This window comes from Nycticebus coucang, chromosome 8, assembly GCF_027406575.1.
Source record: "Nycticebus coucang isolate mNycCou1 chromosome 8, mNycCou1.pri, whole genome shotgun sequence".
Classification (NCBI taxonomy): Eukaryota; Metazoa; Chordata; class Mammalia; order Primates; family Lorisidae; genus Nycticebus; species Nycticebus coucang.
This window is the reverse complement of record NC_069787.1, coordinates 1,752,203-1,778,414: the sequence shown is the minus strand read 5'-3', so window position 1 is coordinate 1,778,414 and position 26,212 is coordinate 1,752,203. Positions and strand designations below refer to the sequence as shown.

General features: G+C 51.6%; 1 protein-coding gene across 1 annotated transcript; it reads right to left on the bottom strand.

Moving 5' to 3' along the window:
• Positions 1–1,368: 1,368 nt before the first annotated feature.
• On the bottom strand, positions 1,369–23,918 carry MCM2 (minichromosome maintenance complex component 2). The gene is made up of 16 exons (XM_053599644.1): positions 23,804–23,918; positions 22,734–22,963; positions 20,174–20,349; positions 19,812–20,072; positions 19,018–19,237; positions 18,531–18,738; positions 16,173–16,307; positions 15,643–15,834; positions 10,490–10,583; positions 9,314–9,564; positions 9,046–9,172; positions 8,405–8,517; positions 7,276–7,524; positions 3,019–3,201; positions 2,590–2,745; positions 1,369–2,192 (listed from the first exon to the last, which is right to left on the bottom strand). Exons 1-16 carry the CDS (start codon positions 23,807–23,809, stop codon positions 2,082–2,084), a joined length of 2,712 nt encoding a protein of 903 aa, XP_053455619.1. The 5' UTR covers positions 23,810–23,918; the 3' UTR covers positions 1,369–2,081.
• Between the last annotated feature and the right edge of the window lie 2,294 nt (positions 23,919–26,212).

Below are 26,212 nucleotides of genomic sequence, written 5' to 3'. Positions count from 1 at the left end.
TTGTCCAATCCTAAATTTCCTGTGATAGTTTGAATAAAGGGCTTCACGTTACCTTCTGTGACCATTTCTCTGCACTCCACTGGGTGATCACACCCAGGACCAAGGTAGGACAGTCGCCAGGCTATTATGTGCAGACCTCATGCTAAAATCTTTACTCAGTAGTCCAGACTCAGATCTGCCCGCAAACTTCCCATTTCCCACTGGACGTCTAAAAGGCATTTCTAGCCCACAACGTGTCTCAAATCAAGCTCCTGGCTTTCCCGGCTCCACACATCTTATCATCCCAGTTTCTTGTTTCCTTCACTCCACCTTTTAAAAAAATTTTCAGAACCTAAGGGATATACGTTTTTATATGCTTTTTGTACAGATTGAGTTAAAGTTCTAAGTGTGTCCTTCTCCCAGTGTGCTGTACCTTATAGATGACTTGGCCCACGCCCCCTCCCCCACTCTTAACTCATCAATAAAGCTTGTTTCCGCTACCTGTGTCCACTTCCCATCTCTACCACCACCAGCCCCATCTACCCTTCTGTTTCCCTCCTTCATTAAGACTCAGTGGCCAGCTCTCCCTCCTGTGAAACTCGTTGGATGTGACACCCTACACAGCCTCCCCGGCCAGCTGTGGGCAGACAAGAGCCCTGTTATACACCACCAGCCCTGCGTGACCCCACTAACTGGCCTCGACTCTTGCCACCCTTCCCGCTCTGGGCTTCAGCTGGTTTTCCTGTGGCCAGCTCTTTCTCTTTCTTCCTTTAGAAGGTCAGTTCTTTGGCAACTCCCACCGCCCAACCCTGTCTCCTACTATCTGCCTGCCTGCCTCCTTTTATGGGTCTTCGTTTTCTTCAGTTTTTTCTTTTGCTGATTGAGTCTAACCCCTCCTTCCACTCACAACACACGTCTATTCACCTGCTGGGGTGGCGCTTACTAGGCCCCTAAGCAGTATCTGTAAAGCTGAAGGAGGGAATGGTCTAGTTTTCATCACACATCTGCAGGGCTCTCATGTGAAGGATGCATCTTAGAAGGTTTCAAAAGGGAACACTCAAACAAGATGGAAGATACACAAGAGACACTTAGCAAATCAAAGGTCAGGACCCCTGCGATCCCTCCAGCCCTCTGGGCAGAGGTGAGGTGGCACGTCAGCGTGATGGGCAGGCCTGCTGCCCTGGGACGCGGCCCACTCCACTCCCGTCCTGTGTACACTTCTACACCAGATTCCCACGGGTTCTACTCAGACGTCTCAGGCAGCAACTGAAAACTGAGCTCCCCAGGGAGAACCACGTCATTCCTGCTTTCTCTCCATCTACTCCACCTCCTCCAGAGGAAGCCCAGGGGCACAGTGGGAAGGCAGAACTGAGGGTAACAGTATCGGTTTAAATTTTATTCAACTTTATTAACAAACTACAGGAAAAACCTGAATGTACAAACAGTAAGAAAATGGGAAGCGTGGTTAAGTAGGGAAAAAAGGTTGGTGCAGCAGAAGTGACTGATAATTGTGGCTGGTGGATAATCTGCACCTGTTTCCTCTGACTCTGAGGACCAAGCTGTGCCCTTACAGAGAACACAAAAACTGGATGGCAGACAGAGGCTTAGGGAAACCATAGGACAGAGCTCTGACAAAGATCACACACGCCTTTAACCTGCTCTCTGGCCACAGGTGGCAGAAGCAACCTGGATACAAAACTCAAGCTAGGAGGGCAATGGTCCTGGCTTCCCCGCTAAGGGTGCTCCGTCACGACAACATAGCTGGGTACCTGGAACACAGCAACGCAGATCCCAGGCCCTGCGTGGACACAAACCATAGAGGGCAGGCTGGCGAGTAGTTGAAAAGGAAACATGAGCGAGTATGGCTACCCATTAGAGGAGGGAAGCAGAAATGGAGCCACAGAAACAAGCCCCCTTATTCTAGGACCCATCTGAGCCCAGGAGGCGTCAGGTGAGGCTGGACGCCCAGCTGTAACCCCTGCCTGGCACAATCTGAGTCTACGGTGCTTTGATTTTGTGTCCATAAAGCGCTGTGGATGGACACCCTGGTCTGACTTCCTGAAACCAGAATCCCATGCGGGCACTGTGAAGGGCCCAGGGCCTCAGAACTGCTGAAGGATCATTTTCCGTTTCATGTCATGGCTGAACTTGTTCATTCTGAAGAGCTCACTGTCATAAAAAGCAGACAGGTTGTGGATGTTGATCTGACGAGCCTGCAGAGAGGAAATGTCAAGTGTGCCATCATTGACATGAGAACAGGGCACTCAGACACCACCACCTCCGTTCACAGGAGAAAAACCAGGTGCCAAGAGGCTATGGGGCTGGAGCTGGATGACAGAGCCCCAGATCTCAGCTGTCAGCTGCCTGTGTGAACCTGGACTGGTTATTTAGCAGCCCAGTACCTGTCTCCACCTCTGTACGATGAGTCAAAGACAGGACTTGCCTCATTGGCCTACCATTAAGGCCAGTGGCACATGGAACTGGACTCAGTAAACGGCTACTATCCAAGCCCCCCGCTCCCTCCCTCAGTGACCCTCTGGGATCAAGCCCTCAAAGGGGACAGTGGACACTCCCAAGGCAACAAACCCCAGCCCCAACCTCCCAGCATACCTTGTCTACCAAGTCCTTCTCAGGCACCTCAATGGTGTCCTGCTGGGCCCCAAAGCGGTTGCGTTGGTACATCACCTGCTCTGCCACTAACTGCTTCAGTATGAAGAGCAACAGCTCATTGTTATCCCTCCGGAATGAAAGATAGCGGGCAAAAGTCTGCAGGAAAGAAGCCCGTCAAATGCCACCCTCCCCACCACTTCTGCCCTGTCCCTCCTCCACCTGCTCTGCCCTCCCCACCACTTGGACTCAGTAAACGGCTACTATCCAAGCCCTGTCCCTCTTGCACCTGCTCCGCCCCACCCCCACCCCCCCGCTTGACACCCCCACTACTTCGGCTTGGTGAAGGGTATCTAGGCCAGAGCCTGTGGACCCCTTTACCAGGCTGGCCTTTCAGGCTCCACGGTGGTCTGAGCGGCAGCTCACACCCACCTTCCTCATGCTGCGCATGACACTGAACTTCTGCGTGTCAATGAAGCTCTCCAGCATCACGCGGATGGCCATGTTGACGTCGTCCTCGATGACGTAGTCGCGCAGATGGATGCGCGCGTGGGCCTCTGCCATGCGGATCATGGACTCGATGTGCCGCACTGTGATGGGGATGCTGCCTGTCGCCTGCACAGAAGCACAGCGTCAGGTCCTCCTGGGGCAGAAGGACGGCAAGGAAAACAGGAGTGGTGCTCTTAGACCCAGACCGAGGAGGCCCATCCAGCAGTGCAGAAGTTCTCAACTAAGCAGTTCCATGGACTCACCCGAAGACAGGGTGACGCCTGGTGGACACGGAAGCCTGTGGCTTATCACTGTTACACCTGCACAGCTCTGCTGCAACCAGCTGCCTTCACTGCATCTAAGAAACTGTTAACCCTGTGACCAGTACTGGTTACTATCACATGCTAAATTATAAAAATTACAGTATAAGTGAAAAAAAAGAATGTAGTTGTTTCTATGAAAACTAAGTTGAATGCTCTAAAAAGCCTTGGCAAAGTTAAAAAGCAAAATCAAAAAAAGTTGCTGTCCCAGCCATGAGCATGGTATCTTCCATTTGTTAGTATCTTCTGCTATTTTTTTTTCTTAGGGGTTCATAGTTTTCTTTATAAAGGTCCTTCACCTCTTTTGTGAGGTGTATTCCTAGGTATTTCAGTTTCTTTGGAGCTACTGAGAAGGGTATTGTGTCCTTGATTTCCTTCTCATCTTGGCTGTTATTGGTACACACAAAAGCTACTGATGTGTGGAACTGATTTTATATACTGAGATATTACTTTATTTTTTTATCACTTCCAGGAGTCTTGTGGTTGAGTCTTTGGGGTTTTCTAAGTATAAGATCATTATCATCAGCGAAGAGGGAGAGGTTCACTTCCTCTGCCCCCCATTTGGATGTATGTCTATACTTCCCAAAGCAATCTACAGATTCAATGCTATCCCTATTAAAATATCAACATCATACTTTCAAGACTTGGGAAAAAATAATTCTTCATTTTGTATGGAACCAAAAAAACCCCATGTAGTCAAGGAAATTCTTAGTAATAAAAACAAAGCTAGGGCATCAGCCTACCAGACTTCAGGCTGTACTACAAGGCCATAGTGATCAAAACAGCATGGTATTGGCACAAAAACAGAGACATAGACATTTTGAACCAAATGGAAACCAGGAGATGAACCAAACATCTTACAGCCATCTAGTCTTTGATAAACCAAACAAGAACATACACTGGGGGACAGAAACCCTATTCAATAAATGGTGCTGGGAGAACTGGATTTCCACATGTAAAAGACTGTAACTGGATCCGCACCTTTCTCCACTGACAAAAATTGATTTGAGATGAATAAAAGACCTAAATCTAAGACATGAAACAATTAAAATCCTCAAAGAAAGAGTGGGGAAAACACTGGAAGCTATCAGCTTGAGGAAGGACTTTATTAAGAAGACTTCTGGAGGCGGCGCCTGTGGCTCAGTGAGTAGGGTGCCGGCCCCATATGCCGAGGGTGGCGGGTTCAAACCCAGCCCCGGCCAAACTGCAACAAAAAAACAGCCGGACGTTGTGGCGGGTGCCTGTAGTCCCAGCTGCTCGGGAGGCTGAGGCAAGAGAATCGCGTAAGCTCAAGAGTTAGAGGTTGCTGTGAGCCGTGTGACGCCACGGCACTCTACCCAGGGCGGTACAGTGAGACTGTCTCTACAAAAAAAAAAAAAAAAAAAAAGACTTCTATAGCAATCTCAACAATAACAAAAACAAATGGGACTTAATGAAACTGTAAAGCTTCTGTACAGCTAAGGCAACAACAACCAAAGCAAACAGACGACCTACACATTGAGAAAGGATATTTGCATATTTTGATTCAGACAAAAATTTGATAACTAGGATCTACAGAGAACACAAATTAATAAAACATAAAAAGAGCCAACAATCCCTCAGATCACTGGGCAAGAGAGATGAATAGAACCTTCTCTAAAGAAGACAGACGTGGCTCGGCGCCCACAGCATAGTGGTTATGGTGCCAGCCACATACACAGAGGTTGGTGGATTCAAATCCAGCCCATGCCAGCTAAACAACAATGACAACTGCAACAAAAAATAGCCGGGTGTTGTGGCGGGTGCCTGTAGTCCCAGCTACTTGGGAGGCTGAGGCAAGAGAATCACTTAAGCCCAAGAGTTGGAGGTTGCTGTGAGCTGTGATGCCATAGCACTCTACTGAGACTCTGTCTCAAAAAAAAAAAAAAAAGATGAAAGGTTAACATATGAAAAAATGCTCATTGTCCCTAATTATTAGAGAAATGCAAATCAAAACTACTCTGAGATACCACCTAACCCCAGTGATAATGGCCCACATCACAAAGTCTCAAAACTGCAGATGCTGGCGTGGATGTGGAGAGAAGGGAACACTTTTACACTGCTGGTGGGACTGCAAACTAGTACAACCTTTTTCAAAGTATGGAGAACCCTCAAAGAACTCAAGCTAGACCTCCCATTTGATCCTGCAATCCCATTACTGGGCATCTACCCAGAAGAAAAAAAATCCTTTTGCCACAGGAACACTTGCACTAGACTGTTTATTGCAGCTCAACTTACAATCACCAAAATGTGGAAACAGCCTAAATGCCCACCAACCCAGGAATGGATTAACAAGCTGTGGTATATGTATACCATGGAATACTATTCAGCCATTAAAAAAGATGGAGACTTCACATCTTTTGTATTAACCTGGATGGATGCGGAACACATCATTCTTAGTAAAGCATCACAAGAATGAAGAAACAAGAATCCTATGTACTGAATTCTGACTTGAGGACAATTAAGGCCCTAGTACATGACAGGGGTTGGGAGATGGCAAGAGCTGAGATACACCATTTGGGGGCAGGACACAATTATAAGAGGGTCCTTATCTAACAAAAGTAGTCAATGTAACCTGGTTCTGTGTACCCCCAATGAATCCCCAACAATAAAAAAGAAAAAAAAGAGTTGCTGTCTTGATTAGGTGTACTTGAGAAAGAAAACCCAAAAGGATAGCCGGGCGTTGTGGTGGGCGCCTGTAGTCCCAGCTGCTCAGGAGGCTGAGGCAAGAGAATCACTTAAACCCAGGAGTTGGAGGTTGCTGTGAGCTGTGTGAGGCCACGGCACTCTACAGAGGGCCATAAAGTGAGACTCTGTCTCTACAAAAAAAAAAAAAAAAAAGAAAACCCAAAAGGATTCCGCACCCAGTGGCTTGTAAGCTGCCCCTAAATTTTTGTTCCACTATGAATGAACCAAAAACTAGTTTAGACCTCATGTTCACTTGGGTGGGACTTATGCAGTCAATGACACTCTGTGGCCAGCAACCAGAAGACCATGGTCTTACACCAAGACAGGCAGATGAATACACATTTAAGTGTCATCTAAAACAAAACAGTTAAGGAATGCTAATATCACCTTTATTTTTTTTAGACTAAGTCTTCGTATATTGTCTCAGCCAGAGTGCAGAGGTGTCCTCCTAGCTCACTATAACCTCAACCTCCTGGGCTCAGGTGATCCCCTTGCCTCAGAAACTATAGGTGCCCACTGCAAACCCTGGCTAATTTTTCTATTTTCAGTAGAGATGGGGTCTCACTTTTGCTTAGGCTGGTCTTGAACTCCTAGGCTCAAATGATCCACCTTTCCCAAGTAACTGGGACCACGGGTACTGGCTACCACACCACTACCCCAGCTAATTTTTCTATTTTTGGTAGGGGACAGGTCCTCTTGCTCAGGCTAGTCTCAAACTCCTGGCCTCAAGTGATCCTCCCGCCTCAGCCTCCCAGAGCACTAGATTATAGGTGTGAGCCAGCATCATCTTTTATTTATTTATTTATTTTGAGACAGAGCCTCAAGCTGTCGCCCTGGGTAGAGTGCCGTGGCATCATAGCTCACAGAAACCTCCAACTCCTGGGCTCAAGTGATTCTCTTGCCTCAGCCTCCCAAGTAACTGGGACTACAGGCGCCTGCCACAACGCCCGGCTATTTTTTGGTTTTAGTTGTCATTGTTTGGCAGCCCTGGGCCAGGTTTGAACCCACCAGCTTCGGTGTATGTGGCTGGCACCTTAGCTGCTTGAGCTATAAGAGCCGAGCCAGCAGCATCATCTTTTAAATGCCTTCTTGCTCCAGTGCCTTTGGACTGTCACTTCTCTGCAGCTTTCTCTTCCTGCCCTCTCCTCCCTCCAGGCTCTACCCCGGCTCTCACCATAGACTCTTTCCGCAGGTCACTGTACATCCTGGCCACCTTGTCCTGGTCCATCTGGTTGAGCTTTGGGTGAACCTTCTCCTTGGCATAGATGATGTACTTCTTCAGGACCTCCTGTGGCAGGGGTTCCACACCATACGTGTTGGGCATGGCAGGCTCTGTGGCGCTGCTGTTGGCCAGCCCCTCCTCCTTGTTGCTGGGATGGTGTCGGACGTGGCTGCCAACCACAAAGCGGGCCAGCATCTCATCCTAAGACACGAGAGGGCGGGTCACAGACACTGCCAAGAGGAAGTCAGCTAACTGGAAGGAAGGAAAAGCTGCACACACATCCTAGGAGACTGACAGGCTATGTACTAGGCAGTTTTGGGTGCCAGGGGCATTCTGGTAAAGGTGACAGAGATCTCATGATGCTCACCTCTGCGAGGGGAGAGAAGACAAATGCAGCTTTAAATATTAATTATGGAAATTAATGTGCTCAGAAGAAAATCAGGGTGATGGACTCAAGCGACCCAGGAGATGCCTCTAGCTGAGATTGTTGAACAAAGCCTCACTCTGCAGGGAGCATGAGAGCTGAGATGGTCACATGAGGAGGGAGGACAGCCTGCCAGGAGGAGGAAGGGCACATTTGAAGCCCCCAAGCTTGGCCTTTCTGAGGGAAAAAGCAGGTAGGTAGGTGTAGTGAGGAAAGGAGCAAGAGGCAAGTGCAGAGAGATGTCAGGGATGGCCCCGGGGGAGGGCCATGGATTTTATTCTGATGATAGCAGAAAGCCATGAGCAGGTCAAGGACGAGCACATGGGATCTGTGCCTCCAACTGGAGGACGGTCTACATGGCATGGGCACCAGCAGGCCAGTTCAGATGAGGGCAGTGCTTTAGTCAGGGACAGATGCAGTGGGGAGGGGTGGGCTCGGGAACAGGGCTGACAGGACATGGTGGTGGACTAGACGCTGTGGTGGTAGGGGCTGGTGAGGCAGAGAAACCAGGACAACTTCCAGACGTGAGACGAGACTGAAGACAGGCTGAACAACAGCTACAGCCTGCGCTGCGTCCCTTCCTGTGCTCGGCACACTGCATGGCCCCAGCCTCACTCGTCCCCAGCACTGCGTGGAGCCCTGGACCCAGGGCTGTACCTGGACTGGGTCCACGGTGTCCCTCACCACACACAGAATGTCGAAGCGAGAGATGATGGGCTCTGTGAGGTCCACATTGTCTGAGAAGGTCAACGAGGGATCGTAGCGCCCTCCTGAAACACAGAGCGACCTCTCCGTCAAGGCACATGTCCCATTCTTATCTTCTCCATCGGGGCTGCTTCCATGGCAGAAGGGGAGAAGACCACAGCAGGGACACTCAGCCGCCAAGCTCTGCACAAGAGGCGGCAAAGAGCACCCCACCCCCGTGCCTGAAACAGCCCAATTTAGACACAGAGTTTAACTGCTTCTCCCAGAGGAAGAGCCAAGAATATGGGGAGTGCAGGGCAACTGTGCCCCAGCCCAGAGACACTGAGTTCCCTCCCTCATCTTCTGAGAAAGTCCAAGGGGGTCCTGACAACACAGCTCAACAAAAAATCTGAGGTGTCTCAAGTCCAACTTCTGCTTTTCCCTACTATGGCAAGTGTGGAAGAGGGAACTCTCGGCTGCCCAGCGATGTCCTTGGGACAGCACCTCAGAAGTCCCTGTGACTAGCAGAAGCCCCGTGAGCTCCTGATCCAGGCAGAGGATCCCTCTGGGTCTCACGTCCCGCCCCAATTCCCCAGCTGCAGTGCCTGGCGTACCTATGGGGTTGGCAGCAGCGATGACGGTGCAGCGGGCCTGCAGAGAGGTGACAATGCCGGCCTTCGAGATGGAGATGCTTTGTTGCTCCATGGCCTCGTGGATGCTGGTTCTGTCCTGGTCGTTCATCTGTCAGAGATTCCAATTCCCAGCCCTTAGTAGAGTCTTTGCCTCCACCACTCTTGTCTTAATAGAGGTCAACACTCTCCATCAACACTTTTCCCCCAACACCCTGAAGCCTGTGAGGCTACGTGGTGTCTAGGGACCCACCTTGTCAAATTCATCGATGAGACACACTCCTCGGTCAGCCAGAACCAGAGCCCCAGCCTCCAAGGTCCACTCCCTGCTGACAGGATGCCGTTGGACATACGCTGTGAGGCCCACGGCTGACGCCCCCTGGCCAGTGGTGAAGATGGCTCGGCCGGACACTTTCTCAACATACTTGAGAAACTGAGACTTTGCTGTGCCAGGGTCTCCACACAGGAGCACATTGATGTCGCCCCGCACCTTGTGCTTCCCACCTGGAGCAGACGGGGGGGAAGGCGGGGCAGATGGGAAAGAAAGGCAGTGAGGGGAGAGGGCACAGCTGGCACCCCCACCGCTTCCCTGACCTGCTTATTACAAATGGCCAGTGTGCAGCCTCCCTAGAAAGGGAAGTGGCACTGTGACAACCTGCCGTGGGCACTGACCCTGAACTTGTGCACAGGTGCACAGGGAGGCTCACACGATGTCCTTTATGAGTGCAGAAACCGGGAACAATCTAAACATTCTCCAAATAAAGGGGTCCATAAACTGTGCTATGCAGGGTGCAACACAGTCACTTCCAAGAACAAACTCACCCTGCAGGCACTAACACAAAAAGATGCCAGAGACCAGTGAGCCAGCAGAGCTCCGCTGACCACGTGCAGTACGGCAGTGCTTGTAAACACAAACACGCCACGGAACCATGTCTGCTGCGCAAGTCTACGCAGTCGGCCACACAGAAACCTGGCACCCGCACGCCAGCCTGAGGACTACGGCGGGAAAGGGACCTCAACGCTGACGGGCTGCCCTGCTTGTGACTTCTGCCATTTTATTAAAACATCATATAAATACATACTCAGGTATTATTTTTTTTTTGTAGCTAAAATTTAGTTTTTAAAAAAACAGACATTTAAGAAATAAAACCAAAGGCAAATTTGCTCAAATCACAAAGGCAGGCAGCTGTTGCACTAAGAACAGACAGTGGCCACCCGACAGTCTAAGGCCAGGATGCCTGACCGTGGGCCTCCCTCTCCCCTGACCAAAGAGCCACCCCAGTCTGGCCGTTTTTTAACTTCCTTTTTCTCCCCAGCACCTAATCTTTAAAAACACAACCTTGTCCATCACCCAGAATGCCAGATCCCCAAAAAGCAAACTGCTAAAATCCCTACAGAGGAAAAGTGGCTCGTAACTGTGGCCACTCACCTGGGTTTTTGGGCTCCCCTCCAAAGAGCGCCAGAGCCAGGCCTCTCTTGATGTCTTCATGCCCGTAGATGGAAGGAGCGATACTGGCAAAGATCTTAGGAAAGGGAGAGACCAGTAACAGAACAGGAACTGGCATGCACAGAACAGGCTCCCACATCCTCGAGCCTCAGGAAACAGGACCACCCTGGCTCAAAAACACCCCTGTATGGCTGCTGCAATTCCACCAGGCCCGGGCACCAAGTCTTGCCCTGACTTGGGGCCGCTTCATTAGCTGGCCCTTCCTAAGAACCACAGAATTTTAGAGCTTAAAAGAACCTTAGTCTGACCCCCTATTTTTGTTCTATTTTGGAAAGGTCTTTCCCAACGTTACAGATCAAGAACAGACGTGAGACAAGAACCACGTCTGTGAGGAAGCACCTGTGTGGCCAGAGCGTGGCCCACACATGTACACAGGAGGCCTGTCACGAGGCTGCCTTACTTGAGCCTCAGTTTCCCACATGGAAAAGAGAGATGACAACAGCCAACTCATGGAAGGGTGGGTGCTAAATGAGGAAGCTCGTGCACGTGCCTGCCTCACGGCAGGAATAGGATCAGTATCACAGGTATGGCTCAAATGTGAGACGGTCCATCAGGAAACTGGTGGGTCACTGGAACATTCCTCCAGTTGGGTGTGTGTACTTTGTGTGACAGGAGAAAGAGAGAGGGTGAGAAACACTGGAGCAAAATCTGCATTAATTTTAAAGACAAAGCCAGAGATATGGCAGGAATTTGTAAAGGACCTGAAGCCCCACCCTGACTGCTCTCACCCTCCAGGGCCACACCTGCACCCACAGGCTCCACTTCCCCCCTCACTGATCAGACCAGGAATTTGGAAAGCCACAGCAGGAGAGTTAGCACCAGGGCGGGAGAGGGAGCCCGACTCCGGCTGGACACCTCTGCAGTGTCCTTCCTGCACAGCCACATTCACACAGATTTAGAGCAACATCTAAATACTACTTCCCACTGAAAGGAAATAATCCTTCCCACAGGGCTTTTTGGAGAAGTGGCCAATGCCAGGTCTCGGGCAGGACAAAAAGAGCCTGCAATACCTTCCCCCAGAAACCGCTCAGAGGTAACAACGCCAGGTCAGCAGGACTCAGGAGCTGAGAAGAACACGTTCACCCCAGCACAGAACGGGACACTGAGCACGGCTGAAACTCAACCACAGTCAAATCTCTTTATCAGTAACTCCACTCAGCGACCACCTTGGAAAGATATGGAGAACCAATTCCTCATTTTGAAGGCTTGGTAGTAGAGGAAAGTAACTGAACATTTATCTGCCTGTCCTACTGGGGCACCACCTGAGAGCACGGGGAGTGAACAATACCTAAAGAGAGAGTCTTCTTTATGGAAGTTCCCCAGCAAATAAATAGAGGTTTAGAATCAAAAGATTCTCATTTTGCAAGCCCTAGTGAATTAATGGTTTCAGCCAATGACCATCAATGGCTGCCTTTTGCCTCTGAAGGACTGCTGCCAGGTCCCATACCCAAAAAGAAACAAAAGAAAACAAACAAAAACCAGTAAAGCCACACCTGACTTAGTTTTTGTATCTACCACCAAGTTACAGAAAATAGAGATGACAAAAGAATACATTCAACCAAGACTTAACTAGCAGCAAAGTCTGTGAAAAATCCTGTCAGATTAATGTCCCTGTTCCTTCCACAAAAAATTATGAGAATAAGAGATGAAAAAGAGGCCTAAAAACTCTTATGACTTAAGAGAGACCAACCAGTCACAACGTGAGGCTGTGGAGGGGGTGAGAGAGTCAGAGAAACGTGAATGTGGAACAAATACCTAATGTGAAGACTGAGTGACTTCGTAAGGTGTGACGACAGGACTGCGGTTAGGTTACTACTAAAAAGAGCCTTTCCTTTCGGTCTACACACTGATGTAGTCAGATAAAATGGTACGACCAGAACCACGACACAGGCTGAGGGCGAGTGGGTGGAGGAGGGGGTGAGGCTGTGAATGACGGCAGTGGGAGCTAGTGAAGGATGTGGCTTGGACGTCCCCCCCAAAGTGTGCTGGACTGCAGGGAGCCAAAACATATCACAAAAATGCCCCTTGCTAACAGCAACGGTACTTTCCGCTTGCATATCTCCTCAAAAATGCACCCCCCGCCTTAGGGTCCTTCTCCTAGTAATTTTCCAGAAACTAGCCCCCTCCCCGCCCTGCTAGGAACAGCCCTTAGTTACTTCCTCTTTGTGTGCGTATAAGTCCAGCTGAAAAATAAACTCTTCGGAGCTTGATCAGACTCTTGACTTGCTCTCATTCTTTCGTGTCTCTTGTCCCCTCATTCGACTGACCCCTTTGTTTCCCAGGTCCCCATTGAATTCCCCGCGGGCCAGGGCACTGGACACAAGTCCCAGGGTATTAAGAGCTGATTAGGCCACAAGGGCTCTGGACTAGTGACCTCTTAATACCGGAGGGTTAACGCCATCACTGCACGAGTGGATCCCCTTCCTCTATCTTGCCTTTCCACCATGTGAGGACACAGTAGTTAAGCCCTCACCAGATGCCAGCCCTCAACTCTGGACTTCCCAGCCTCAAGAATCATGAGCCCATACGTTTCTGTTCATTACAAATCACCCAGTCTGGAGTGCTCTGTTCCAGTGCAGGAAAGGGACGAAGACAGATGAGTGGACTAGGCAGAGGCTCCTTATACCATTCCACATGCATGTGTGAAATTTTCTGTTACTGAGGTTTTAAAACGTGAACCAGGCCTCATGTCAGGTAGAATACCCTGTGGAACTCACTATAACCAAATAAACTCACGCAACATGGTAACGACAAAGGAGAGGTGGCCTAACACAGCCACTAGGAGCAGACTCAGAAGCCAGACTGCCTGGATAGAAATCCTGGCTCTGCCACTTGCTATGTGACCACGGGCAACTTATTTAGCCCCCCTGTGCCTCAGTTTATTCATCAATAAAATGGGGACAGATGAAATCTACATTAAAGGATTATTGTTACCTGGAAATTACACCGGCTGTGCCAAATGGATAAGTGTTTGGTAAGTACGCCACTTCTTACACCTTTACCTTGTGGGGAATGCTGGCACAGTCCTGACACGTTCCCACACTTCTGAAGGGTGTGCAAGATGGCTAGTCCCTGACTCCTCTTTACTCAGCCCATTTCTCGTGTTGTTTTTGTAGCAAGTGACCTCGCAGTACTAGGTAGCATCTCCCTCCAGGACCGAAAGCAGCCGCCAGCTGCCTTCTTGCCATGCAGGGCAGATTCCCCCACGCCCAGTCCCTCTCTTGTATAGCAGCCACTGTGCCCAGGGGGCCTCTCTGTGGAACTGGAGGGTAAGGGGAGTGAATGTGCCTACCTACCTGCTGTGCCCTGCTACTCTAGAACGGTGACAGGCTAACCTAACAGCTGCAAAGTGGGGTAGCACCAAATCCCAGACCCTCTAGGGAGTAACAGCACTTTCTATGAATTCTCTCATTTAGTCTCAGAATAACCCTGCTTTCCTTTCATTCTCCAAAGGAAGAAACCAAGGCTGAGGTCAAAGCATTTCCTTCTAGATGACAGAGGCCAGTCCTGACCCAGATTCACGGGAACTTGAAGCTCACACTCCTGAAAGCTCCAGTGCAGAGCCTGGGGATGAATAGGCACCAGTACCACCCTCTGCCAGGAGTGCATTTCTGGAGCTTTCCCAAACAATGGTAACAACATATAAATAAAACAGACGCTGCACCTCTGTGGCCACCCAGCTACCATTCCCTGATCAAATAAAACAGACGCTGCACCTCTGTGGGCCCAGCCACCATACATTGATCCTCCCATTCACGCTCTGACAAAAAGATTTGGTGATTTTGGGGGATAAGGGGTGGAATGACAGGAACAAACATACTCAAAATTACTTTTCTGGTGCAAGAAAAGGCAGGAACTGAGAGGACTTGGGGGTCCTAAGCCAGTCTTCACTGGGCCTACAGACGTCGGACGCCTCACGTCTGATTACTCAGCAGCTTCTCACGATGGACTTAGCCACTCGAGGGACATGAGACACAAACTACGGCCTCACATATAGGAGGCTGGGTGCCCACAGAGGTGCAGCGTCTGTTTTATTTGATCAGTGTGCATGTTGGAGGGTGGGCACAAGCACAGGTGAAGGTCAAGGGGCGTGAAGGACAATCACAGCTGTACGCAGAGAGCTCTGCAGGCCCTGACAGGTGACAGATGATGCGACAGACCGCTGATCTGCCTGCAGCCTGGACGCAGCTGCCCTCAGCATCCCATCCTCCATTCACTCAGTTAAGGAGTGCTGCCTCCTCTGGCCTGGCTCTGGGGACAGAGGTGACACACCAGCCAGGGCTCCTGTCCCTGCCGGTTTGCACATCCCAGAAGGACCCAGTTCCCTGAACAAGCCGATGGGAACGTCAAGTGTTTCTTGAAGGGCCCGATCCGCAGCAGAGTGTAGGCAACAAGAAAGCTCAGATATTCTGCATTAAAAACCCAACAGGAAACTGAGCTGAGAGAGGAAAGGAAACAGAAAGGAGGGGAGGGGATAATGTTAGTCTGAGAACAACACAGCAACCTGCGGGCAGGATGGAGGCTGGGCAGAAAGATGGCAGAGACTTTAGTGAATAGAACTTAACACGCTAGTGAAGTGGCTTGTGTTCTACAACATAAATCCCCTTGTAAAAGTGTCTACATTAAAAAGAAAATCCACACTGGGCCATCTTCTTTCTGGAGATATCACTATTGCCCGCAGCTGGACATCAGGGAACTCTAATGAGACACGAGTTTCCTGTACTCTGCCGCCATTCCAATTTCTGGTCAGAGTTCGACATACCTGTGGGAGGAGAAGGAACTCTGCTCTACGCCCCCCACCCCATGAGCCTCTGCTGTCTCACAGGCTCAGAGAGGCCGTCCATGTTACCACGCTACCTGCCGGCAGAGTCAGAGCCTTGCTTGTCCCCTGAAGCACAGGCCTCTGAGCTAGACAAGTGTACCGAGCTCCAGGTTGGAATTAAAAGGACAGAAAGGATACAGTTTCCAGGACCAGAGGTGGCCTGGAGAACAAGCCAAGATTGGGGCAGCTACCCTCAGGTGCCGCTTAGTCCCCTTCCAGGACCCTGGAGCCCCCAAACCCTCCTTCCACCTGCCTTCTCTCCGATCTGCTGATCCTTGGACAGGCTGGTGATCATCTTCACATCTTCATCTGTCAGTTCCCCTACAGCAACCTTGTTGTCCTTCTTGGCCACATGGTTGGCCAGGATGACAGTGGCAAAGACTGGGAAGCCGTTGGCCGTGTTGAGGGAGCCATCGTAGTTGTTGTGGTAGATGCCCGTCAGCTCCTGGGAAAGGGAGAGGCCGAGGGCTCAGAGCCTCACCAAGGGGCCCCATGTGGAACTGGCCTCACCTCTGGGCTGCTTCCTCCAACTTCTCCTGTTCAGCATTTTCCATACTATGGACACCAGATAAGCAACTCAGCAAAACCAAAGGAAAACTACTTCTAAACCCACCATTCTGAGGAGCCAATTCCTTAGTAAGAGGGAAAGCTCTTTGCCCCGGAGATTCAAGAACAGACCTCAGCCTGAGCACCCCACTCCCATGACCCCCAGCAGCCAGGCCACACTGCCTGTGTCCATTCCTTGTGCAGCGTGGTTCCCTCCTGGTCACCCTGGCCACTTACTATCTCGTCTCCTGGCTTGCAACTGTCCACCAGGTCAGCGAGGAGAATGGCGTCCTTGGAGCGGGGCAACCGGCCGGCTGCCACTTTACCTGGACTCTCCTGGATTCGGATGCGCTGGTAGTTCTGATAGATGGTCTGATGGGACAAACAGAAGGTCACAGGGGCCCGTATGGCAAAGACTCTACACTCCTCAAGGCCATGACTTTCTGTGTCACCTGGCTTTGATGTGGCCCCAGCTGGAAGAATAGGCAGAATCACTACTTCCATCTTCTGACCAGGAAACACACAGATGACAGGGAACAAGCCCGTGGAGACCTGGAGGACGGCCCCACTCCCACCTGGAACGCCCCTGACTGCTGGGCTCAAGCACTCACAGCCCCACTCCCACCACCATCCCCCTGGAACGCCCCTGACTGCTGGACTCAAGCACTCACAGCCCCACTCCCACCACCATCCCCCTGGAACGCCTCCTGACTGCTGGACTCAAGCACTCACAGCCCCACTCCCACCTGGAACGCCCCTGACTGCTGGACTCAAGCACTCACAGCCCCACTCCCACCACCATCCCCCTGGAACGCCCCTGACTGCTGGACTCAAGCACTCACAGCCCCACTCCCACCACCATCCCCCTGGAACGCCCCTGACTGCTGGACTCAAGCACTCACAGCCCCACTCCCACCTGGAACGCCCCTGACTGCTGGACTCAAGCACTCACAGCCCCACTCCCACCACCATCCCCCTGGAACGCCCCTGACTGCTGGACTCAAGCACTCACAGCCCCACTCCCTCCACCATCCCCCTGGAACGCCCCTGACTGCTGGACTCAAGCACTCACAGCCCCACTCCCACCACCATCCCCCTGGAACGCCTCCTGACTGCTGGACTCAAGCACTCACAGCCCCACTCCCACCACCATCCCCCTGGAACGCCTCTGACTGCTGGGCTCACTATGTGCCACCCTGTAAGCTGCATTAAGAATGGTGGAATCAGCTTCCCGAGCGTAAGTTCTGTGTGATCTTGAGCAAGTCACTGCTCTCGCTGTGCGTCCTGCACAGGTGCGGAGGCCAATACTATAAACTGCAAGTGCACAGTGAGGACTGACAAGCTGCACCTGCTGGCCCTAGACCACTGCCCGACAAACCGCATGGTACAGTGGCAGCCTTCACCCAGGCCACACGTGCTGGCCTTGTGCCATTTGGTGTCTATTATAATTTCCCTATTGTCTAGAAAAAAACATAGCACAGCAGTTAAAAGCTCACACTCTGGATCAAAACACCTTCTGACTCTTTGGGCCTCTTCCTGGCTGGGTGACCTCAGTCAATCACTTCTCTAAACACCTGTTTCCTCACCAGCAAAATGGGGTCAAGACCAGACAAGACACCATCTACCATCAGGCACCTAGTAAGTACCCCACAAACATTGGTTGTAACTATCTATCGTTCAGTCACTGGCACAGGTTCCCCAAGAGCAGAGCCCGAAACTATCTCACAAGAGAAACTCAAGGCGGGGCACATGAAGCGGAGGCCTGCGGAGCACTGACTGAACAGGACAATGAACAGGACAAGATGCTGGGCAAAGACTCCACTCAGTGCAGCCCAGCCTTGCAGTCATCCACCCGAAGCAAGGCAGACGTGGACTTTTATATCAACCTGTCCTCTGGCTATGGGCTGCCATGGGTAGAACCTCCTAAGCCTTTCTGGCAAGGTCCTGGCTGGGACATTTGCAGCCAACGCCCACAGCAGCAGGGCAGTAAAGGGACTGAATGTCCCCGGTTTATAGTTGATGACACTCAGGTACTCAAGTGAATGGCACACATGCTGTGCCCAAGGCCTTAGAGCCCAGAGCCTTAAGGCGGGGGTCTCCTGAATATGGCACAGCAGTTATATCCTAAGGTGGTTATAATCCAGGGGCCCTCCAGGGAAGGCCCCCAGGAGTCAAGCAGGTGCCATAAACAGACTGCAAGGCAGATGGGACTACAGATGATGTCCCACAAGAGTGACAGCACCAGGAGACTGGACAGCATGTGTCCTGAAGCTGTGGCCAGGCAAGAAGCAGACAGCAGACGGCCAGATCTTCACATGTTTCAGGAGAAGCCACAAACTTGGATGCTTTAAACAAAACTCCTGACTTTTAAACATTGGCTCAAATTCTTGAAAACACCATGTGGGCCAAACTAACCCTAAACAGCTAGACAGATCTAGTCACCCCAGGGGGTATGTGGCCAACAGACAAGTCCATCCTGCTGCCTGTGGCTGATAGTGCTGGTCTTGCACACAGCCCGTGAGGCTGGCCGGCCCTGCACACTGGGCACGCCTAAGACGATGGGGACAGCCGGCAGCAGGACTCGCACACACTCACCTCCTCCATGTTGACCTCGAAGGGGCCGGACGACTGGCACTCAGGGCACGAGCCTGGCTTCACTTCCTGGTTCTGGGACTGGCAGAAAGGTCCCAGGACAAAGCTGCACTTGTTACAGTTGTACTTGACCATGCTGAGCTGGGGAAGGACGCCCGTGCAGCTGGTCACCACCCCACTGGTGCGGATCAGCTGGTTGAGATGCAGCTGCCTGCGGAAGCACAGGGCACGTCAGAGGTTCGGAGTGGGATGCTGCGGCCACACCCTCCAGTGAGGCCAGGGTGCACAGTGTGGTGTTCTCTGGAGAACCAGGCCTCACCCCTGCACCCAGTCCACCTGTCACACTCCTATGCGACCAGGACTCACCTGGGATGGGGGCTCTTCCGGGCCACACCCTGCCCCACCCACATAGGTACCACAGTCTGGAGTAACAACTGAACCACAAGGCATAGAGAACGCAAACTTGCTGTCCCCACTGGCCCCAGCTCACCTGAGTGAGCGCAGCTCCTCCACGAGAGGCAGGTGGGAGATCCGGACGTGGATGTGGCCAGCAATGCGGTCATACTTGGGGTACATGGCCAGCACGACCTCCATGGCGGCCTCATCGAAGATCTGCAACAGCTCTGCAGGTGCCTCTGGCAGAAAATAGGCCAGAACATGCTCCCTGGCAGCCAGGTCCTCATAGTTCACCACCAGGCTCTCCCTGTTCTCTAGGGGGACAAGGCAGGGAGAGACTGAGCATGGGGCCCAGGCTGGGCCAAAGTGACCTCCACCTCACAGTGATGTGCCCTACAAGGAGGATGCCTCGGCCCCAATCTCTGACTTCACTTCAGAAAGCTCAGTTTTCTAAGTCTGCCAGCTGTGACCAACGTGAGTGACACATCCGGGCCTCAACGCCCCACTCTATACAACGCACATCGTGCTGCCTACAAAGTTGCTGTGATGGTAAATGAAATGCCTGTGGGGTCCCCACAGGAACACTGAATAAACTGTGTCGCACAGAAATGCACCGCTCCTTTTGGATCAAAGCAGCAACCCAGATTTTTATATAAAATCTGCCCACTTTCAAGCACGTGAAAAGACACCTGGGTATCCCAGACGTGGTCCGGGCACAGCCAGCTGCGGACACACACAGCACTTTTTGTATCGGCCAGCTCCCCGGAACACCCCCTGTGCTCCCCATGTGTTCAGTGTGCCACGTGTGAAAAGGCCAACACGGCCACCCGTGTGAGGACTGGGCCAGGCCGCTGTGGGGAGTGAGGGGCAGGGACAGGGCCGCCACACCTTTGCACATGTCACTGATGCGCTCCTTGAAGACATTGTGGCCATGGCTGTCCACGTGGGTGCGCAGGAAGTTCTTGAAGCGGTGGTGGATCTCTAGCCGGGGGCCGGCCAGGCTCACCCACTCGCGCACGGAGTGGCCCTTGAGGTCCTCCAGGTTCTCAATGCTTTCGATCATCTCCTCGTCCTCCTCTCCCTCCTCTGTGGCCCGCTCAACCTGGCGACGCTTACGGGCAGGGCGCTCTTCCTCATCCTCGTCGCTGTCTGGGGAGGCAAGGGACAGCTGCTGGTCAAGCCCTGTTCAGCACGTCCCACCCTCTCCCCAGGCTCTGGAAGATGAGACCGGCTGCAGACACCTGACTTACCGTACAGGAGCCCACGGCGCATGCGGCCCAGGCCCCGGCCAGCCTCCCGGTCACGCTGCCTCATGACCCGCTCAGCTGCCTCCCTCTGACTGGCTGTTAGCTCCTCCACATCCTCGTCGTCCAGTGCCAGACCCTCGGCCTCATAAGTGTCCAGCTCTGGGATGGCACGGTAGTCTCTGAGAGCCCCCGAAATGGAAACAGTTATTACCACGAAAACAGAGATCCCCGTCCCAGAGCTCGGCCTACTCCACGAAGCTCAGGAGCCCCTGTCTGGGCAGGCCTGGGGCCTCCAGGTCAGAAACAGAAGTTTCAAGAAGGGTCTCCAGGGGGTAAACTTGGTCTGTCCATATAAGGGAATACAATTCCGCAGTAAAAAGGAAGGAAATTCCAACACATGCTACAACCCTGATGAACTTCTCAGACGCAATTTCAGTTTTTCAAAAGGAAAAGACTTCTGTGGATGGCAGTGGTGACAGTGGCACAAAAATGTGAATATACTTAACACACTGAACTATTAACTTAAAAGTGGTTAAGATGGTAAATTTTGGCTGGGTGCGGTTGCTCACACCTGTAATCCTAGCCTCCGGGAGGCTGAGACAGGAGGATCCCTTGAGCTCAGGAGTTTGAGACCCGTCTGAGCAAAAATAAGACCTGTTCTCCCCACCTTAGGGGCAGCCTGCATCAAACAGACCAGTGTCAGGATGTGGAGACTGGAACCTCCCCGCACTGCTGGTGGAAATGAAAAATGGAGAACAGTCTGGCATTTCCTCAAAGATTAAACACGTCATAAAACAACAATCTCATTCCTAGATATATACTCGATAGAACTAAAAACCTACCCACATAAAAACTTGCACATAAATGTTAATAAAAGCCAAAAAGCACAAAGAACCCAAATGTCCACAAACTGATACACACATAAATAAGATGTGGTGTCTCCCCACAACAGAGTATTATTTAGCCAAAAAAAAGAATGGCATGCTGATACACACTACAAGGACAAACCTCAAAACCACACTCAGTTAAAGGAGCCTGTCACAGAGGAGGATAAGTTTTGGGATTCCATTTTTAGGAAAAGGCCAGAACTAGAAAATCTAGATGCAAATGGATTACTGGTTGCCTATGAGTGGAGGTGAGAACTGGGATTAACTGTGAAAAGGCAGGTGTATGGCTCGGTGCCCATAGCTCAGTGAGTAGGGTGCCAGCCACATACACCGAGGCTGGCGGGTTCAAGCCTGGTCCTGGCCTGCTAAACAACAATGACAACTGCGACAAAAAGTACCTGGGTGTTGTGGTGGGCGCCTGTAGTCCCAGCTACTTGGGAGGCTGAGGCAAGAGAATCGCTTAAGCCCAAGAGTTTCAGGTTGCTGTAAGGTGTGACACCACAGCACTCTACCAAGGGTGACAAAGTGAGACTGTCTTAAAAAAAAAAAAAAAAGGGCAGGAGGAATCTCAGCAGGAGGATGCAAATATTCTAACACTGGATTTTGATGAAAGTTGCACAATTTAGGGTATTTACATTGAATTGTATTCTCACAGGGGTAAACTTTATAATACATAAATTATAGCTCGTAGAATTATTTTTTTAAAAACCACAAAAACAAAATCTAATTGGACCCAGATGGCCCTCAGATACTTCTATCCATAGGGCCTCTCACTCTCTGAAAGGAAAGAGAAACAGAGAAGGTGGCAGGGAAGGGGTGTCCTGCTTGAGCAACTCCATAGGGCAGAGTGGGGAAGCTGTCCAGGCTAACCCCATGACCAGGGCAGATTGAGCCAAAGACTCCTCATTCCTTCCACAGTCTGCCATGTACTGCACAAGTAGTCTCATGGGGGCAGTGCTCACAGCAACGTCCCCCTGATGGCTCATGTCCCATGGATGGTGAGATGGCTTGTACAATACCATCATACATGCTTAGTTTGGGAGGGCACAAAAGGAGAATCCCCATAAGGATCCTGGGCACTCACACAATTCTGACACTAGAGTTATCTACTAAATCCCAGCTGTAAATAAATGCAGGCTAAGGCAAGAGCAGAAACCTGACCTTGCTCATTTGCTGAGCTAACTCTACTCTGCCCTAGATTAAGACTTATAACCTTTCATTCATATTTATTAATAAGAACACAGGGCCTATTACAGATTAGGTGCTGGGTTTGCTGAATGAATCCAAATCTTAATTAATCAGACCCCCACCCCCCATGCATTGTTTCTTTAAAAAACTGCACAGAAACACTCATCTTCCTGCTTCCTGTCTTTCTGAGTAGCACCTCTTGCTGTGGTCCTCCTGATTAGAGACCCTGACATCCTCTGGGATGCATATCTCATGGAGCAGGGGCTTACCCATGCCTTAGGGTCTGGCCTTTCCAAGTTAGATACAGCATTAAATGGGCCTATGTTGCGGCTCTATGAACCCGTCTCTCCTCAGATCCTGGACTAAGCTGTGCTGAAATGCAAGAATGCCATCAGATTCACCTCCTCCCCAGCACCTCTGGGTCACCAGACATACAAGGGATTATTTGCAAAACTATCTGTTGGGTCCAGGCCCGTGAATGAAAATACCTCTCCATGCCATCTCCAATAAGCTCTTCTCCATCCTCTTCTTCCTCCAGGGGCCCCTCTGTGCCTAGCAGCCCCTCAGACTCATCCTCAAAGGGAGGAAGGTCACGGCCAGGGCTGGAGGTCAAGGCATCAGTGCGCCGAGAGCTTCTGCCAGGGCTGGAGGTGAGAGGATCATTGATTCGCCGACGCCTGGCTGGGCTAGACGCCATGGTGAAGGACTCAGATGATTCCTGCAAAAGAAACCGCCACTGTCAAACACTTAAAGGGGCTGAGGCCTGCCTTAGCTTCCTTTTTGTTATAAGGTGGGCTTCCCTCTTCCCCTGTCTTCCTCTCCGTCAATGCCTCTGTCCTTCCAGTCTGAGGACCCCACTGCCTGGAACGCTCTGGGCTGAGCTCTCTGAGCCAAAGGCTTCACAACACAGGGCAGGCAGCTCACACATCATTTCCTCAAATACTCCAGGTCACTCACATCACCCTGTGTTTTCGTCATGAAAAAAATTACTGAGGCTAAGTTATTTGCTTATTTACTTATGTACTCTGCCCCCTCCCTCACGCGTGCATTTCACCCATGAGGACAAAACAACGTGCTATGCATCTCAGGAGATGGGATACGAGAGCCACCAAAACCCATTAACAGGTCTGGAACTCAAAGACTGGGGAAGGGAACAGACAATAAGCAAGACAAAGGCACAAGAAAATACGTAACAAGTGTAGGGAAGTGCAGGCCCGGCTGTCTCGGGTGCCCAGGGGCCAGGCACACCGGCGGCGCCCACCGAGCACGGACCGTATTAACTACTGGGGCCTAGAGGACCAACCGAGGGACCCTCAGTGCTCCCAGGCAGGTGGCGGGGAGGGGAGTCGCCAGGAGAACTCGAACCGAGCGGGTCCCGCTAGCCTTGCAAGCCCCTCAAGAGAGCAACCAGCTGCACACACCAGAGCCCAGGGGCCCAACCTCCCCCGAGGGCGCAGAGCCAGGGAGAGGACTAGGGGCGCGCATCCTCCTGCCGGGCCCTGCTGGCGCGGCGGCGCAGGCTCCGGAGACCCCCAGCGCCCGGCATCCACGCGCTCACCGCCATCACAGCGCCGCGCTCCTCTCCGCCACTCCAGCGGCAACTAGGTTTCGCGCGAAAAGCAGCTCACGTGACCTGCCCAAGCCCGGGAAGCGTCTGAAGAAACGTGACGTCACGACGCCTAGTTGTGCCGAGAGGGGACGTAGGGGCGGGCCAGAGAACTAGGCCCCGCCCACTCCGGCCGAGGCTCCCGGCTTCGAGCCTGGCAGAGGGCAACCTGGCGCTCTGCGCATGTGCGCACAGGAAGGTGGCGCTGGACCACCTGCTGTACGAAATGGGAACCTGGACCCACCTGCTAGCTGCATGACCTTCATCATATAGTAGACTAGGCACCTAAGGGCTTCTCACTGTTTTATGCGCTGACCGTTTCAACTTCTCCAAAAGCTCTAAGGCTCAATACTTGGATGTTTTAGGTAGAAAGTGAGCAGGGTGTATGTGGACACTATTGGAAAGCTGGAGTGCCCCCTTTATGTCACCCAGAGGTACATGGGTCAGAGTGGCACTCCCAGATGTGGAACAGGCTGTGCGCGATGGGGCAGTTACTGGAGTATGAAACAGCTACAGGATTTTGTAGGAGGGCACATCCGAAGTTCCAGTATGAGTTATTCTCACCCAGGGGAATAAAGATGCAAGGAGATGGGCGGCGCCTATGGCTCAGTGAGCAGGGCGCCGGCCCCGTATGCCGAGGGTGGCGGGTTCAAACCCAGCCCTGGCCAAACTGCAACAAAAAAAATAGCCGGGCGTTGTGGCGGGCACCTGTAGTCCCAGCTACTCGGGAGGCTGAGGCAGAAGAATCGCCTAAGCCCAGGAGTTAGAGGTTGCTGTGAGCCGTGTGACGCCACGGCACTCTACCGAGGGCCATAAAGTGAAACTCTGTCTCTACAAAAAAAAAAAAAAAAAAGAGGGCGGCGCCTGTGGCTCAAGGAGTAGGGCGCCGGTCCCATATGCCAGAGGTGGCGGGTTCAAACCCAGACCCGGCCAAAAACCACAAAAAAAAAAAAAAAAAGAAAAGATGCAAGGAGATGTGCCAGATGGGAAGAACGAACGTCATGTGCGAAGCCATGAGAGCAGGGCGCGGTAGTGCTGTAGTTCTGGCTAGCAGCTGGTGAAGCCCAGGCAGGGGTAAGACTGAAGGATGGAGAGAGAACCCAGATCACAGAGGATCCAGAAGCCTTTCTAGGGAGTTTGAGTCCTATCCTGAGGGCAATGAAGACCCATTAAAGTGTTTTGAGCGGAATGAGACATGAAGGAGTGTGGATTTTAGAGTCCCTCAGGCTGCCACTAGGAGGTGGCAAGTGAGGATGCTGGGATTTTTCTCTAGGGAAGAGGCAGATCAGGCTAGGGCACGTGTCTTTGTGAGCAGGGGCCAGCCTGAATCTCAGCCCTGTTATCCACACACTCTGTGCAGTGAACAAGCATCTCCTGATGGGACCCACGGAGCGATACAGAGGCCTGGAAATACCCAAGAGATGCATAGGAGATGAAGTCTGTTGGTCTTGGCCATGGAGGACAGCAAAAGAAAGACATCCAGAGTAGCATCAGGACCCTAGCTTAAAGGCTCAGTGCGTGACAGCTCAGATGGGACACACAGGAAGACCCAAAACTTAAGGGGTAGACAGGATGAGTTTGTTTCTGACTATGCCGAAGGCGGGCCTTGCATTGAGATATTCAGGAAATCATTGAATATTCATGTCTGGAACTCCAGAGTTATGTATGGGCTGCTGCTGGACATTGCCTTGGGAGTGGCTGGATAATCCAGAGTGCAGGGAGAAGAGGAGATCTAGGCTGGCTCCTGAGAAACCCCAACAGTTAAGAGCCACCAGCAAAAGATATTGGGAGCTGCTGAGGGAGGAGTTGGAGAACAGGTGGCAGACGGGGTTGTGTTAATTATCTTCTGCTGTATAACAAGTTATCTCCAAATTTAGCAGCTTAAAACAGTTACCAGGAATTATCTCTGTCTGTGGGTCCAGGATCCGGGCACAGTGTAGCTGGGTGCCTCTCCTTCAAGATCTCTCACGAGGCTGCAATCAAGGCGGTGGCTGGGGCTGCTGTCTTGTCCGAGCTCCCTCATGTAACAAGACTTGTTTCCTCATAGGCTGTGGACCGAGGACTCAGTTTCTCCCAGCTATTAGGTGAGGGCCTCCCTCAGTTCCCTGTCATGCAGGCTTCTCCATAAAGCAGCTCACAGTGTGACAGTTGGCTTCTCTAAGAGCCTGGTGGAGCTGTTTTGTAAGTGGTCTCTAGTTCTTTACCATAAATGGGCTGGTCTTGCTCCAGAACCCTGGGCATGTACATTGTGGTTTCCACCCCAGGACTTGCTAGAAACTTCACACAGCATCTTTTCCCACCACATGTTTCTAATATCATGGGTTTTCTGGGTTCTATGGCCTTTTCCTGCTGTGGGCCTCA

Excerpts from the sequence above, each read along its gene's own strand:
- MCM2 (XM_053599644.1), bottom strand. Across the intron at positions 15,835-16,172 it reads GCAAGCCAGGAGACGAGATA|GAGCTGACGGGCATCTACCA; the intron begins GTAAGTGGCCAG and ends TCCCTTTCCCAG. Across the intron at positions 9,173-9,313 it reads TCATCGATGAATTTGACAAG|ATGAACGACCAGGACAGAAC; the intron begins GTGGGTCCCTAG and ends AATCTCTGACAG.